General features: G+C 38.0%; 1 protein-coding gene across 1 annotated transcript in view; it reads left to right on the forward strand.

The window, feature by feature from the left end:
- Positions 1-2,156: 2,156 nt before the first annotated feature.
- The window catches only part of THEGL (theg spermatid protein like), a 68,024-nt gene continuing 53,460 nt past the window's right edge, over positions 2,157-16,720 (forward strand). Inside the window, exon 1 of the mRNA XM_027836446.1 lies at positions 2,157-2,286. Within this exon, the coding sequence (XP_027692247.1) occupies positions 2,223-2,286 (64 nt within the window). The 5' untranslated portion in view covers positions 2,157-2,222. The remainder of the gene's footprint in view (positions 2,287-16,720) is intronic.

The following is a 16,720-nucleotide window of genomic DNA, read 5'->3' on the forward strand; positions in this document are numbered from 1 at the left end:
GAGGACCTGGGTTCAAATTCCAATTCTGCTACTTAACTATGGGTGACCTTGGGAAAGTCACAGCCTTTCTGGGCCTCTGTTTTCTTATCTGTAAAATAAGAAGGCTGGATTCATTGCTCTCTAAGGTCTCTTCTACCTCTAAATCTATGACCTTATGATTCTACGCAAACAGGTTCTACTTGGTGCAGTCTTTACAGGGCTTCTGGATCCCTGAGGCTTGGGATCTCATATGAGAGACCTCGGCAGATGATGACTACTGAGGTTACAGGGACTGGTCTGGAGTTATATTCAGTGCCTTAAGATGGCTGAAAATTAGGCAAATCCAGAAGACCCTTGAACTTGTGGAACAAGTATCTTGCTTTCCACAGGCCTTTTGTACATTAGTACCTTGAGGTTCATAATTTCTGATAGAAGTGAGTTCCACTTCAATCAGACTGGCTACATTTATTAGATGGCACAGAGGTAATTCTCTCTTATATTTCTTTAATTAGATAAAGGGAGCCTTCTACTATGGAAAGAGCCCTGGATTTGGAATCAGAAGACCTGCGTTTGAATCCTGGATCTGATACTTATTACCTATGTGATCTTGGGCAAATCACTTAAACTATCTGGGATTCAGGTACCTTGATTTGTAAGACAAAGGAGTTTGGACTTCTAAGGTTCCTTGCAGTTCTAAGTCCTATGATCTGATGTCACAGGGTAAGTGTCAGAGAAAGGATTCGAACTCAAATATCCTCCAACACCAATGCCCTTTTTAGCACACTGCCCTCCTTATTTATCCTGTGTATATATAGATATATGGATATGAGGCAGAATGGTGTGGTGGATAGAAAACATGCTTTGAAACTAGGAAAACCTCACTTCAGGGTGACCCTGGGCAAGTCACTTAACTTCTTACTCTAGGCAACAGTCTAAGACTTGAAGTTACAGAGGAGGTACTAACCACACTGGCAAAGGAGGTTTCCTAGCTTGGGAGTTTCCTAAACCAATGAAATCACAGGTCCCTATCGCAATACTTATATATGCATATGATGTCGTTCCCCCCCCCCCCCAGAGAAACCCCCCCCCCAATAAGCTCCATGAGAACAGTGATTGTGGCATATTTTTATCTTTGTATTGTCCCCAGGGCTTAGCGCCTTGCCAGAAGTCAATTACTGTTTGTTGATTGGTTGATATATCACACTTTCCCCTAGTTGAGTACCAAGACCCTTAGCAGCTGTAAATCCTATGATATATGCCAACCACAATAATACAGTAGCCTAGAAAGAGCTCTGTAATCACTGAACCTGGGTGCAAAGCCTACCTCTGATGCATATTACTTACATGACCTTAGGCAAACCATTCATTTTCCTTAGCTGTAAAATGAAAGGAAATGAATTTAGCTAACTTCCGAGGTCCCTTGCAGCTCTAAGCTAATGTAAATACACCAGATCCTGGAAGCTACGTGGTGTAGTCGTTAATGGAATACTGAACTCGGAGTCAGGAGACCTGAATTCAAATTCTTCCTCAGCCACTTAGTGGTAGTTAGTAATGACTAACCCTGGGCAAATCACTTGACCTCCATTAGCCTCAGTGTCCTCATCTGTAAAATGGGGATAATAACAGCACCTACCTTACAGATAGAGATAACATACGTAAAGCGCTTGGCAAACCTTTAAGTGCTGTATAAACGTTCGCCATTAGCCTATGATTGTGGAGGTGGTAGTAAAGGTATTTCTAAGACTAGCCAACAGCGAAACCGCCACCCTGTTACTACTGAAGTCTCCCTAGATGATGCCCAGTACCTGGCCCCGGGCCTCATAGTTTGCAACCATCAGCATCAGAAAAGGTTGCCGGCCTTTCGGAGAAGCCAGGGAGTGCCTTGCAAGACGTTACGCCCGTGTGCCCACGTGCCCCGTCTCTATTGCTCTCCCCTTGCGCCGGCAACTCAGACTGCATCGGCGGAACGAAGTCCAGAGTGAAAAGAAGTCCCGGGGGCGGAGCGAGCCTAGCGTGGGGTGGTGGGGGAGGGGTAGAGGCCTGAGCGCACGCGCACACGCGAGGGTCCCCTTGGCAACCTGACAACAGCAGCACCAAGGAGAGCGCGAGCCGGGGCTTGGGTAGCAGCGCCAGCCACATCATCGGCACGCACCCACGGCTGCGGCGGCCCGGGAAGGAGGAGCGGCTGCCGCTGTACGCGGCGAAGGAGAGCGCCTCGGGACGGCTGGAGCCTCTGGGCATGCATGGAATACGGTTGTCAGACAGAGCACTTCTGGACGTCTTGTAAAGCGAGACCTGCGGGCAGTGGTACGTGGCTCCGGACCCAGGCTGGGGGGGGGGGGGGGGGGGGGGGGGGGGGGGGGGGGGGGGGGGGGGGGGGGGGGGGGGGGGGGGGGGGGTGGAGTGGGGCCGTCCCCCATCCAAAACTTCCCTGCGACCCCACGGCGGCCTTTAGAGGTATTGAGCAAACAGAATGCTTGCTACCAGGCATGGCGTGGGGGCGTGGGAAAAGCGCAGGATGTAGGGAGGACTGGAATTCCGATCTAGCCCTGCTACTTCACCCTTCGGAGGATCCGTTTTCTCCTCTGTAAAATGACAAAGCTGGACTAACTGGCCTTACAGGTCTTAAAGTCTGGTAGAGTGCTTCGGGAACTCCAATTAATCGCGCTGGAAAATTGACACACTGGTGTGGAAGCTGATTTCCCCCCTTCCCCCCCTTGCGAACTGACTTATTGGTCAATGGCTTTTTCAAATAGCTTTCCCCTTTCTTTTTGGTGAGGCAATTGGGGTTAAGTGACTTGCCCAGAGCTAGTGAGTGTTATCTGTCTGAGGCTGGATTTGAACGCAGGTCCTCCTGACTCCAGGGCCGGTGCTCTATCCACGGAGCAGCCCTGAGAACTGACTTATTGTTAATTAAAAAGCTAACCTGTTGTTAGGACAGATACATTTCAGTCTTTTACTCATTTCCTCCAACCTTGTTTCTCCTGTGTTAACAGTCTTTCTGGAGATTATGTTACAAGATTTCTGCAATTTCACCTTTTATTTGTTAAGGGGTTATTTCCAATCCATTTCCGTACCCAGATCCAGTTTTATGGCTGGCTAAACCCACTCCAGTATTTTTGCCCAAAAACAAAGAAAAAACTCAAATGGGGTCACAAAGTGTCAGACAGGACTGAAAAAACGGCTGTACTGAAAACTTGTTTGGAGTAGTTGCTAGAGGTTGTGACTTCAATCCCCAAATAGTCCAACTAGTTAGCTTGCTCTGTTTGCACTTTGAACTTCTTAATTGTAATTTTTAACTTATGCCTTTTATATTTGTCACATTTGTATCTTTCTCCTCTTATAAAATTAAAAAAGAAAAAAAGAACATTAAAACCAACCCGCATAGCAACAGTACATGCAATCTTTCACACTCATAGCCTCTCACCTCTGCAATGAAAGGAGTAATGCAGCTTAAATTTAAGTGAGGGGACGGAGAGGAGGGAGTGCTAAAGGTGAAGGACATTCAATTAAGAGAATGTTATCTGGACAGTACAAATCCTGGATTTTGCTATTACTATTAAAATATATATAGTGGATGTTCTACTGACTGTGTGAATACTATCAACCCCATTTACAAAAGTATGGACTAGGGTGAGAGATCAGTTGACAAATGTATTGAGCTATTCTCTATAGAGCTATTCTCTCACCCACTATTCTTGGGTGCTGTGATATAAAGAAATAGGATCAGAGATTTAAACCAGGAAAGGACCTCATCTAGTTCAATTTTCTCATTTAATAGGGGAGGAAACTCAAGTGCAGGGATTAAATTACTTGCCCAGGGTCAGACAGGTAGTAAGTTGCAGACCTATTTCCATTGTACCGTGCTCTATTTGAGATCAGATTTCTCCCTTTCAGAATCTTACAATCTAGTGGGAGAGAAAAAAAACATATACATATAAAACTACATATTAATATAAAATGAATATATAATATGCATATAAAACACATGCTTAAGTGAGTAGTTTGGACAATTAGTATAGGAGTTATTAGGAGCAAGAGAATGAGGCAAGTGGAATTTGATGTCATTCAAGTGCTTTGTGTCTTTATTTTGTACCATACTAAAGCCTTCCTTGGCAATCATGATATGGAGATGATTCTGGATTCTTGAGGTTATGCTAAGTGGAAGGCAAGCACAACAACTTGGAAAGGCCTCAAATATGGGTCAACATACTTGTCAGTTGTCTGAGGACTAGCCCAGCTAAATTCAGAGAGACTCATCTCTAGTTTGGCTGCAGGACAATGAATTTTTCAGCCCCAAGAACCCTAGAAGACCATTAAATTACAAAAGGGTTGTAATCTACATCTGGAGGGAGTCTCCACACCCATGATGTGACAGATCTTTAAACATTCAAGAAGTGTATTTCCCTATCACCACTCTTTTAGGAAAGATTTGTGGAAGATATTATAAAGAACTAAAACAGAGCATACTGTGAAATTGGTTAAAGTATCTAACTGGAGTTCCTTAAGAACAAGTATAGTGCTTTATTTAATTTTTGTAATATCTCCTACACTGACAGCTAGCATAATACTTTAACCATGATTTTTGGTTGTTATACATGTGAAATCAGATTATAATGAACATTGGGACATTCTTGAAGGTGAAAATACCTAAGGGCAACCTCTTTAGTGCAACTTGGCACATGGTAGGCATTTGATAAGTGTTTTTATTGAATAAATTAAATTGGACCAGGGAAGGGTGTGGAAGGGACAGTTCAATCTTTTAGTTTTAATAACAGTATATATATATATATATACATGTATGTATATATATGTATATGACCCCTACAGGCATTTTAAACACCATTTAATGGAGCTACCTTCTCCTTAATTTCATACTTTTCCAACAACTGTCTAGTGTGCTATGGACCTTCTGAAAGAGTGTGCGTGTGTGTCTGTGTATATGTATATATATGAGGGTATGTGTATATATATATATACACATACATATACATATACACACACATTGTGTATAATGCATATTATATATATATGCATTGGGGAAAGGGGGGAATGAAGGTACCAGTGGACAAGAGCAGTGCAAGACAAAATTTATCATACCTTTCCTTAAGGATAATTCTTATGTCAGGTATATTACCTATAGAAATTATTATTATTATTTTAATGTGGCAAAATGAAAACGGGGGTTAAGAAATAACAGTTGGAGATTAGTAGGGTAAGGGTAAACATTTTTCTTTATTTAAAATATTTTTTCTTTAAAAAAAGGTAAGTGATGAAAAAATAAGGATCAATTAGGTAGTTCTTGTCATAGTTCCTTGAATAATGGGACAGGACTAATTTATAACACAGCTGTATCTTTAGACTTTAAAGTTTAGAGTAACTTGATCTGTGACCAAGTAGTTATGGGACTCTATAGTGCCTAGTTGCTATCACAGTTTCCCTTCGGTGGTTCTATTAGTGGTTGTTGTCCTTTGTTCTCTAAGAAGACCAAAATGACATCACTATGTTAGAGTCAAGTTACAGCGTGTCCAACTGTGGCTGATCAGACCCATACAAACTCTGAATGTTCTACTATAGGTTGGGCACAAATAGTCCATGTGAACATTTGGGGTGGGGGTGGATTCTCTAAATTTGCTGATTTCATGTTTCTTTTGAGCTACTTTTTAAAAGAAGAAATTATGCTATGACGTAAGTAGTATTACTATTATTATTAGTACGATTCATGTAATATAAAGTCTTAAATAGTGGGGGTGAGTGTTCAGTGTCTGTTATTCCAGTAGATGGCAATCTTCTCAACCAAATGGCAGAATGGGCTCCCACATAACAGCCTATTTGTAATATAGTAATCAAGCTTGATTGGCATTTCACATACACAAGTTTTCAAGAAATTATTTTAGTGTTTTATGGCTAAGATAGCCAGTCTTAATAGAAATATGTGTTATTAAATATCCAATATAAAATAGTTTAGTGTATATTTAAAATTTTCTAGTTGCTTAGTTGACTGGAAATTTAAAAAATTTTTTTTTTTACTGGAATTCTTGGCAGCCAAGGGTCACTTTATTGGGATTTCAGTTTGAAAAATATTTTACATAATGGCTACTGATTTTGGCATAGGAAGGTTCTTGATTTTTCCCCTTTGTCCAAATCTGTCAATCCTGTTCTGGTTTCACTTTCCTCTCTGCCCAGTCTTTACCCCATGGTCAGCTAAATCAATAGAGTTCCCTTGCCTTCTTCACCCTTCAGTCCCTTTTTACCTTGACCTTCCACCTTTTCAACCCTGTTAACCCTCAGTCCTGGCTAACTTCTACTTTCCTCCATGACTTCTGCTGATTCCTGGAGGAAACCACAAAATTGTGCTTACTGCTCACTGTCAGCTGCCAATGTCTGCTTTCTAATTTCTGGGCCCTATCTGAAACATGGAAATCTTTTTGACTAATCTCTTATGCACTCTTTTTCATCCTCTCCCAGCACTGTTTAAAACATTCTCCTCCTAACCTACAACTTCACATTCATATACCTCTCGACAAATTACCTTGTCTCCTATTTGACCAAAAAGACTGAGGTCATTGGCGATGAACTCTCTTAATTTCACTTCTCTAATCCTCTTTTCTTCCTTCCAGTCTCAGAGGAAGAGGTGGTCCTTCTCAATGAAGCCAACCTGTTCTCTCAATCTCCTCTGTAGCCTTGTTCCATAATTTCATCACTTCTCTCAGTTTTTCTCTTCCTGCTGGATCCTTCCCCTCAGACTAGAAAGATACTAAGAAGAAAACAAAAAGGCAAACAAAAATCATATTAAAAACAAACTCTAGTGTTGGCTCTGCCATCCCATTAAATGATCATTCTATTTCTCTCCTCAGCTTCACTGTTGAATGCTTAGAAAGAATAGTCTGCACTTGCCTCTTCTACTTTCTTGTCAACTACTCACTCCTCAATCTTATGCAATTTTGCTTCTATCCCCACTACTGTACTGAAGAGCTCTCTCCAAGGTCATTAATTACCACCATATCCCTAAATCTAGTTGTTTCCCCATCATCCTTGAACCTCTCTGTGGTGTTTAGCTCTGTGAAACACCCCTTTCTTTGTGATATCTTTACTTTCCTTGGCTGCCATAACATGGTATTGATGCAATTTAGGGATGTAGGGATCCCAAAATACTGAGGTACAGGGCTAAGTTGTCTGGAAAGAATTCATGGACTCAAGCAGTTTTCTAGGCAGGTGGCAAAAAGTTTATTGTAACACTAATAAAGGCAGGCAGAGTTCCTTTAGGGAACTCAAAACTTAACAGGAGTGATGCTAAAGCTTATATAGAAAAGGTACAATGAATTGCGTAGCAAGTGTGCTAATTGAGTGGTGAACATACAGTTTCTATACCTTGGGCACAGGTGTCATTCACTCCTAGCGTGGTCAGGGGTGGGGAGGGGCTTCTAATGGGTCTGTACATCTCTACATCTGTCTGTAACAAGATAACTTTGAGAGTTGACGTCTGTGGCTTGATGTCTGGATTGCATACAATAACTTTGGCAATCAGTACATGATAGTTCTGCTGGTACATGATAGTCCTGTTGATACGAGGGAAATCCCACAGAGGTCAACTTGTTCTTGTAACAGGGAGAGATAGTTAGCCTCACTGGGGCCCATGCCAGAGATATGGTCTTTGGGCTGGGGAGACATACAGTCCTAGGACTGGGGACTAGGCATAAGCACCCCATCAGTACTTTTGTGCTGTAGTTCTCTATCTCTCTGGATGCCCCTCTTTCTTTTACTGGCTGCTTCTCTTCCAAATTATTAAATGTCAGTATCACTCAAGGTTCAATACTAGGCCCTTTTATCTCCTTTAAACTCTTTTCTCTGGTGACCTTATCCACTACCAATGACTTCAATGATCACCTCTTCTCACTTCTGTGTAAAAGAATCACTAATCTATATTTCAACCTCTCTTCCAGACCTCTAGTTCATTCTTTCTAAATGTCTGATGGATATATATCCTAAAAGCACCTCAAACCCTACATGTTTAAAAATGAATTTATCCTAGAACAATGTATCTGTAGTTAGAGGACTTAATCTTGGCTTTGCTGCTCACTACCTGTATGACCTTAGGTAAATCACTTAAGTCCTCTAGGTCTCAATTTCCATATCTATAAAATGATGAGATTAGTCTGGATGATTTCTATACCATCCAAGGTATAATTTCTTTGATTCTATTAGCATAGACCGAGAGTTAGAAAGGACTTCAGAAATCATCTAGTATAACCTAATTTTATAGATGGGGTTCTATCCTAAATGTTATCCTTCCTATGATTTCTCTGTTTCTGCTAGTGGTACTGCCATTTTCCTAGTCACATAGACTGGAATTTCCAGTAAATCTTTGACCCTTCCCTTTTCTTCAGCAGTTGCCAGATCTTGCAGTATCTAACTCTTTCTGTACTGCTACTGTCATCTTCTCTCTGTATTCTCTACGTTGGTAAACTTTTCTTCTCCCATGACCTCAATTATCCAAAATCCTTCTTACCTAGCCTATTGCAAACAATATCCTCTCTGGTATTCCTTTTTCTAGTCTGTCCTCTTTCCAAATCTTTCACCCTCCTGCCCAAGTAGTCTTCCTAACACACTGCTAAGATTATGCCACATTTCTCAAAACCCTTTGGTGTCTCCTCATTATTTTTTTTTTGGTAATTGTTTATTTTAAACTTAAATACAAAATAAGAGAAGAACAAAGAAACATTGCCATGTACACTGCAGACCGTAAGAGAGGATTCACTATAAAACAATAAATTTCCATTTCAAGAAAACCTATATAATAAATACTACACATTGTTTTCAAAGCTGCCCAGCTTTTCTTTGCTTCCTTGTTGGTTTTCTTTTGTTTTCTGCTGTGCACTTTTTACTTTATTTTTCCCCCTCATTCCCCCCACCACCCTAAAGAAGGCTGCAATTAAGCATGGATATATATATATATATATATGGATATATATATACATACACACACATGTATATATTTATACTTACATACAAACATATATATACATAGATATATCTATAAATATACACATATATGCTCATACACATATATGTAAGACCATAATATGTTTATTTCCTCCTACCGTCATGAAGGTGAATAACCTCTTCCTTCATAAGTCCAAATCTTTCCATGCTTTTTTTTTAAATCAACCAACTTATCATTTCCTATACCACAGCAATATTCCAACCCCATTCTATCCTATCTAAGAGATTATCTATGAGAGTTTTTCCCCCAATTTTCTGCATTCCTTCTATTCTTGGCTACATGTTTTATTTATACATGAAATTTTAATTTAAAATAATTGAAGTTATCCTTTTTACACTTAAACAATGCTCTCACCTTATAATGTAGTTTAAGGTCTGATACTGCTGAATCTACTTCTTTTACATCTTTTCCCCTGGTTTCTTTGAAGTTACTGACCTTTTGTTCTTCCAATTGAACTTTGTTATTATTTTTTTCTAAGTCAGTAAAATAATTTTTTAGTAATTTAATTGAGATGACATTGAACAGATTAGTTAGATAAAATTGTAATTTTTAAAAATATGTTGGCTTTACCTACCCACAAAAAATAAATGTTACTTCAATTATTTAGATCTAAGTTTATTTGTATAGAAAGTGTTTTATGTTTATGTTCATATAGTTCCTATGTCTGTTCTGACAGGTAGGTGTTCAGGTATTTTATACTGTCTAGGTATTTTAAATGGTCTAAAACAATATTGAATAATATAGTGTAGTTTCTCTATTTTTCACTTTTGATTAGATCTATTTTAATTATTTGTCTGACATCATGATTACTATCCATGCTTTTTTTACATACTACATTCTACTCCTGCCCTTTATTTTATCTTTGGTGTATCTCTCATTTTTATAATGTTTCTTGAAAGCAACATCTTTTTGAATTCAAATTTTTAATCTGCTATCCATTTCTGTTTTCTGGGTAAATTCATCCCATTCACATTCTAAGCTACCATTACTTGTGTATTTTCCTCTTTCATATTTTTCCTCACTATCCTTCTCACCCTATTTACCCTATCCTTCCTTACCCCTCTGTTTTACTTCTACCTGCCACCTTGGCCTCCTAATCTTTAACCTACTCACCCCTCTAAGAGTCTCTCCCTTGTCCTCTCCCCCCACCCTATCCCATTGCTTTCTTATTTCTTTCTAAATTTAGAGAAATATATCTATCTCCCTCTTTAACCTATTCCTGATGAGAGTAAGGTTTCAGTACTATCCACCTCCCCCGCCACTAGGGTCTTCTGTATCAATTTTTCCTTTTTGCCTCATTTGTATGAGCTAAATGCTCAGCCCAAGTCTTTCTTTCAAATTACCCAAATAAAAGTGACAGTCATAAAAGAACTGATGTTTTCATGTATAAGATGTATACAATTTGACCTTATTGAATCCCTTATAATTGGTCTTTAATGTTTATTTTATATTTCTCCTGGATGTTACATGTTGAATTTTCCCTTTAGTTCTGCTGTTTTTGTCACAAATACCTGAAAGTCTTTCAGTTCATTAAATATCCTTTTTTTTTTTCATTCAGGATTACATTTAACTTTGCTGGGTAAGTTATCTTTGGTCATAACCTCAGCTCTTTTGCTCTACGAACTATAGTATTCCAAGATTTAAGGTCCTTCCTATAGTAGCTTCTAGGTCTTATGTAATCCTTATTGTAGCTCTATGATATTTAAATTTTTTCTTGTGGCTTCCAATATTCTCTCCTTAACCAGGGAACTTTGAAACTTGGCTATAATATTCCTGTACATTTTTCTTCTGGGATCTCTTTCAGGTGGTGATTGGTAGATTTTTTTCTATATCTGCTTTGCCTTCTTGTTCTAGAACTTCTGGGCAATTTCCTTAATAATTTCTTATAATATTGTATCAAGATTTTTTTATCATAATTTTCAGGCAGTCTGATTATTCTTATATTATTTCTCCTTGATCTCCAGATCAGTTGTTTTTATGATGAGATGTGTCACATTATCTTCTATTTTTCATCCTTTTCATTTTGTTTTATTATTTCTTTGTGTTTTAGGATGTCATTAGCTTCCCTTTGCCTAATTCTAGTTTTCAAGGAATTATCTTCTTCCTTGAGTTTTTGATTCTCTATTTCAAGTTGATTGACTTTCTTTTCACAATCTTCTTGATTTTCTTGGATAACTCTTTTTTTCTTCTAATTTTTCCTTGATCTCTCTTATTTGATTTTTACTGTCCTTTTTAAGGTCTTCTAAGAAATCTTTTTGTGCTTGATGTTTCTCATTGAAAAAGCTTTTTTTTAAAGCTCCATTATCTTCCTCTGAATATGAACCCAGATCTTCTCTATCCCCATAGTAGTTATTATGTTTGGGTTCTTTCTCCTTTGCTTGTTCATCTTTATGTATTTATTTATTTTTGTTTGTGTGTTTGTTAGTTTTTAGCAGCTATTAGTGTGATCAAGTTCTAGCCCTGAGATATGGGGAATAATGCCCCAAGTCTCAGGTCCTTCTTATTGTTATTTTCTGAGGTCTGTCATGAGGCCTAACCTTGGGCTCTCCTCTCCATTCCTAAGCCATGGCTAGAGCCTCTAGTCACGCTGTCGGGCAAATGATCTTGCTCTCTGGGGTTCTTCGGGTGGCTGCAAACTAAGCTGTCTCTGCCTTCGAACTGGAACCAGGGACTCTGCTCTCCTACAAGTGACCACAACCAGCAGGGTCCCTGCCCCTGTACTACTGCACTCACCAAGTGTGTGCTAGCTCCTTCTCCCCTGGCGCAGCAGCCTAGCTTGGGACGCGTCTGGTCAGCACAGCAGGACTTGACTTCCCTTAAGCTTGGAAGATTCTTCAGTCCTCTACTTAGTGGTGAGACCCCCACACTGTCAGTGAGATGACGTTTCTAAGGCTAAGGCTGCCTCTCAACCTGGCTGCTCCCAGGTCTTGTTGTTTGTTGATTCCACAGAGTTGGCCCGGGGGTGTTTGAGCTTCACTCAGGCAGAACATTTGAAGGTTCTGAAGGTCGGGTCTTTCCTGGGATCTTCTTAGCTTGTCTTAGGAGAACAACTGCTTTACCTTGCCTTTTGTTTATTTCTGCTGCTCTACATTTCCTCCCAGGCAATGTTCTGTCTTTTCTGTGGAGGAAATTTGGAGAGCCGAAAGTTTTCTCACCTACTCCGCCGCCATCTTCCCAGAATCCTCTCCCCTCTTCATTATTTAATAAAATATAAACTCCTTATCCTGGCATTTAAGGTCCTCCACAATCTGGCTCCAACCTACCTGTACAAGCTTATCTTAAATGAATCCCTTTCATATACCCTACAGTCTAGTCAAACTGGACTGCCCTCTGTTTTCCCAGTCTTATCCTTACCTCTCTAGTTTCTATGCTATTGCTCATGTCTTCCTCCGTGACTGGAAGGGATTCCACCACTCCCTCTTCATCTAATGAAGTTTCTTCCTTCCTTCAAGGCCCACCACAGGTTTCTTCTCTTCCACCAAGTCTTCTCTGACCAAACCTTTCATTTGAAAGTGATCTTTCTCCTCAAATTTCCCATAACATTTTGCCTGGATCTTTCCTTTGCCTTTATCTTACTTTCCTTTAAATTAGACTTTTTTGTATACTTGATCTTCCATCTCTCCTATTAGGTTTCTTTTTTTTTTAAATTTGATTTTCAATGAACAAACATTTATTTTTTCTTCCTCCTGCTTCTCCTACTCTCTCCCTTTGATTAAAAAAAATGTTGTGAGAAATATGCACAGTCATCTAACACAAATTTCTTTGTTCATGTCCAAATTGTTTGTCTTATTTTACATTTTGAGTTCATTACCTCTCTTTCCATCCACCTCTCTGGAATTTTACTTGGTCATTGTATTGATGAGAGTTCTTAAAATATTTCAAAGTGGTTTTTACAGTGTTGCTATTGTAAAAATTGTCATCCTGGTTCTGTTCATTTCACTTTGTATTAGGTTCATAAAAATCTTCCCAGATTTCTTGGAAAGCATCCTTTCATTGTTTCTTACAGCACAATAGTATTCTGTTACATTTATATAACATGATTTGATCAGCTAGTCTGTGATTGAAGGACAGTCCCTTAGCTTCCAGTTTTGTCTCATAAAAATAGCTGCTATAAATATTTTTGTGCCTTGTTGCCTGCCTTGTAGTTAAGTTGGAGCACTGCAAATATGGAGGGTGGGGAGCTCGGATGGCTCTATACCTCACAGGGGTAACAGTTGTGCCTTTTCCTCTTTTTTTTGATCTCTTTGGGATATAGGCCTAGTAGAAGTATCACTTGCGTTAAAGAGCACATAAAGTTTGGTGATTTAGGGAGCCTAATTTCACATTGCTTTCTAGAATAGCTATATCAATTCTAAACTCCACCAATAGTATATAGATGTGCCTTTTATCCCCCCATTTCTCTAGTCATTTGGAGCATTTTTTCATATGGCTATTGATAGTCTGGATTTCTTCCTTTGAAGATTGCCTTTTTATATCCTTTGACCATCATTTCCCTCCTTTAAATTTCAAGCTTCTTGAGAGCAGACTATTTCATATTTATCTTTGTATTCCTAGAGGATAGCACAGAGGATTGCATATAGAAGTCCTTTAAAAATATTTTTTCCATTGAAGTAAATGAATGATTATTTTTGAAACTTTCTTTATTTTGTAAACAAATTTGTCTCATGAAATATATATGTTAATATGAACTATAAGCTGTCAGAAAGATATTATCAAAGACAAGATCAATAAATAAATTTGGGAATTCACAATTCTGTTCACCTATCTGCTGTCAACCTTTATAATTTATATTCTATCTTGATTAATGCCATCAGTGTTTAAAAAAATAAAAGTACATATGAATTTCAACAAGTATGCTTTATTTTTAAAGATTTTTATTTTCCTTAGTAGCACCATAGGCTAGCAAAGACTTTCTATTGCTTGAAACCTTCAGTCAACAAACATGGTCTCATTTAAAATCATTGATTATCCTTCAGAACAGAAGTATAATCAGAATCCTAGTTCGTGAATTATAGTGATTTTTTTTTCAGCTTTGGACACAGATAGTTGACAATAGATGTCTTTGCACAGCATCTAAAAGGCTTGTTCTCTAAAACAAAGAGGAAAAAGTATATAGCCAAGAAAATTATCATATAAAAATGCAATGGGTGAAAATTTTAGTCATATTCACTTTTTTTCTACTTTCACTGGCTATTTTCTGACCTATGAGAATTCTGCGTTTAAAGATGGAAAATAGGCTTTGTAACTATATTAACACAACACAGAGAAAAGATGCTCTAACTTTCACAACTCACTAGGTGACTAAAAACTGACAGAAATAAGGTCTTCTCAACCTGTTATTTTCAACTTTCCCACAGTTATGGAATTTGAGTATGTCTAACCAGAAATGTAGTTACCTTAAAAAAGAAACAGGAAAATTAAGAAAATTACCTTTTACCTGTAAGATTCATCTACCTTTTCCTTGGCTTGATTAGTAGCCTATCTGACAGATTTTCCTTCTGTGTTTTGTAGCATTCTAGGTTTCTTTAGAGATATCACTTCTTAATATTGATGGTGATATTGGTCTTCAACCTCTACCTGAAGCATGGAATCTATTGACATCAATTAAAGTAATCATCCCGAAGAAGGAACAATACACCCTAAGGAAGTAAAAGTCATTACGAAACTTTCAGAGTTGCTTGGGATCTCCCAAAGAAAATAATGTCTTAGAGAATCTGTCTCCACAAATAATAATGTGGCAGAACTAGCAAAAGCTTGTCATGGCAAAGATCTGAATATATAGGGTTTAAATTAGGTTTTTGAAATATTCCAGATGCATATAACATTTATCTGATGGAATTTAAGGATTTCAGTCTTAAAGGGAGAGGGGAGGAAAAGGGAGAGAATAATCATTTTTACAGTGCCTACTATGTGCCAGGTACTTTGCAAATAATCATTTGATTACACTGACAAACCTGTGATAGTTACAGTTCTTATTACCATTTCACACAGTTGAGGAAACTGAGGGCAAGTGTCTTGCCCATTGTCATACAGTAAGTGTCTGAGGTCAGATTTGAACTAAGGTCTTCCTGACTCTAAGCTCAGCACTTTATTCACTGTGCCACCCAGATACCTCAAAGCTGCCACATTACAAAGGGATTGCAATTGGAGACAGAAGGAGTTCTGTTAATTCTTACTAGAGCTTTAGAAGTAAAACCACAATCTATTTATAGACATTAAATGATGTCAGACTTGTGTCTTTCTTCTTAATAACTGAAGAGACAGGCATGACCTAACCTTTACCCAGAAAATACCACTGTCTGTTTTTCAGCATTTGTCTGGTCTTCTAATCCTCACTTTTGGACTAGATTCTTATTTATTCTATGCATTTTTTAAAAATAGAAACTGCATAGGAATTCTTGTATGTAGTAGTAAAAGCTGATAATGAAAGAGAAGAAACACCCAAGACTGGAATCTACTTGTTTACATCTGCTCACTTCAGCTTTTGATTACTATGGTTCAAAGAAAAACTTTCCACCTTTTTTGTTACTTAAAATGATTATATTAACTATGAGCTACGAGCATTGTTCTGAGTACTCTTGGTTTCAGGTAGATACGACAAGGAGAAAAAACACCATGGGACTATTAGGAGAAATGTTGGGCAATGTACAAATTGTACTACAATTTTCTTTGATAACTATTGAAGACATGTTCAAATCATAAGAATGGAACTTAAGTGGTTGAATTAGAATTTTATTTTTCCTACTTCCTTTGTAAAATTGGGCCCATTTATTTATAGAATATTGTTTAAGGTAGATGACTATTATTCCTGTTACTATACTCATGTACAGTGCAATAAAAACATTATTCAAAGCTACCATCCAAATTTTAAATCACAATCCTCAAATTGTAACAAATGAGTGAGGAAAAAAAATCAATGTTATCTTAACAACAAAATCAATTGGCTTCAATTTGTGAGTGACTTGCTACAAGGAAAATGTGATGGTTATTTTTATATAATATTACCTAGATGAGTGACTTATTATTTTATCTGCCAGTTATTTTATAAAGGTTGCATAATTATTATAAAGTATAATTCATTGTTGGTGGAATTGTGAACTAATCTAACTATTTTGGAAAGCAATATGGAATTATGCCAAAAGAGTTATTAAACTACTTATACCCAGCAATACTACTTCATCTATTTCCAAAGATAATTAGGGAAAATGAAAAAGAACCTACATGGTGGCAAAAAACTGGAAATTGTAGGGATTCCCAACAATTGGGGAATGGTTGAACAAGTTGTGGTTGTGATTGTGATGAAATTTTGCTGTGCTATAAGAAATGATGAGCTCAATGATCCTAGAAAAACATGGAAAGACTTGCACAAAATAATGAAGAGCAAAATGAGCAGAGCCAAGAGAACATTGTATACAGTAACAGCAATGTTGTGTTAAGAACAACTTTAAGTGAGTAAGTTATTTTGACTATTATAAATACCCAAATTAATTATAAAGGACATATGAAGAAAGATACCATCTAGGGCAGGTAGGTGGCGCAGTAGATAGAGCACGGGCCTTGGAGTCAGAAGGACTTGGAGAAGTTCACATCTAGCCTCAGACACTTGACACTTAATAGCTGTGTGACTTTGGGCGAGTCACTTAACCCCAATTGCAAAAAAACAAAAAAAAAACAAGCCGCTGCATCCAAAGAAAGAACTGATAAATAGATGTGTATAGAATGATTTTACATCTATCT

The sequence above is a fragment of the Vombatus ursinus genome, unplaced genomic scaffold, assembly GCF_900497805.2.
Source record: "Vombatus ursinus unplaced genomic scaffold, bare-nosed wombat genome assembly UNPS02014818.1, whole genome shotgun sequence".
NCBI lineage: Eukaryota > Metazoa > Chordata > Mammalia > Diprotodontia > Vombatidae > Vombatus > Vombatus ursinus.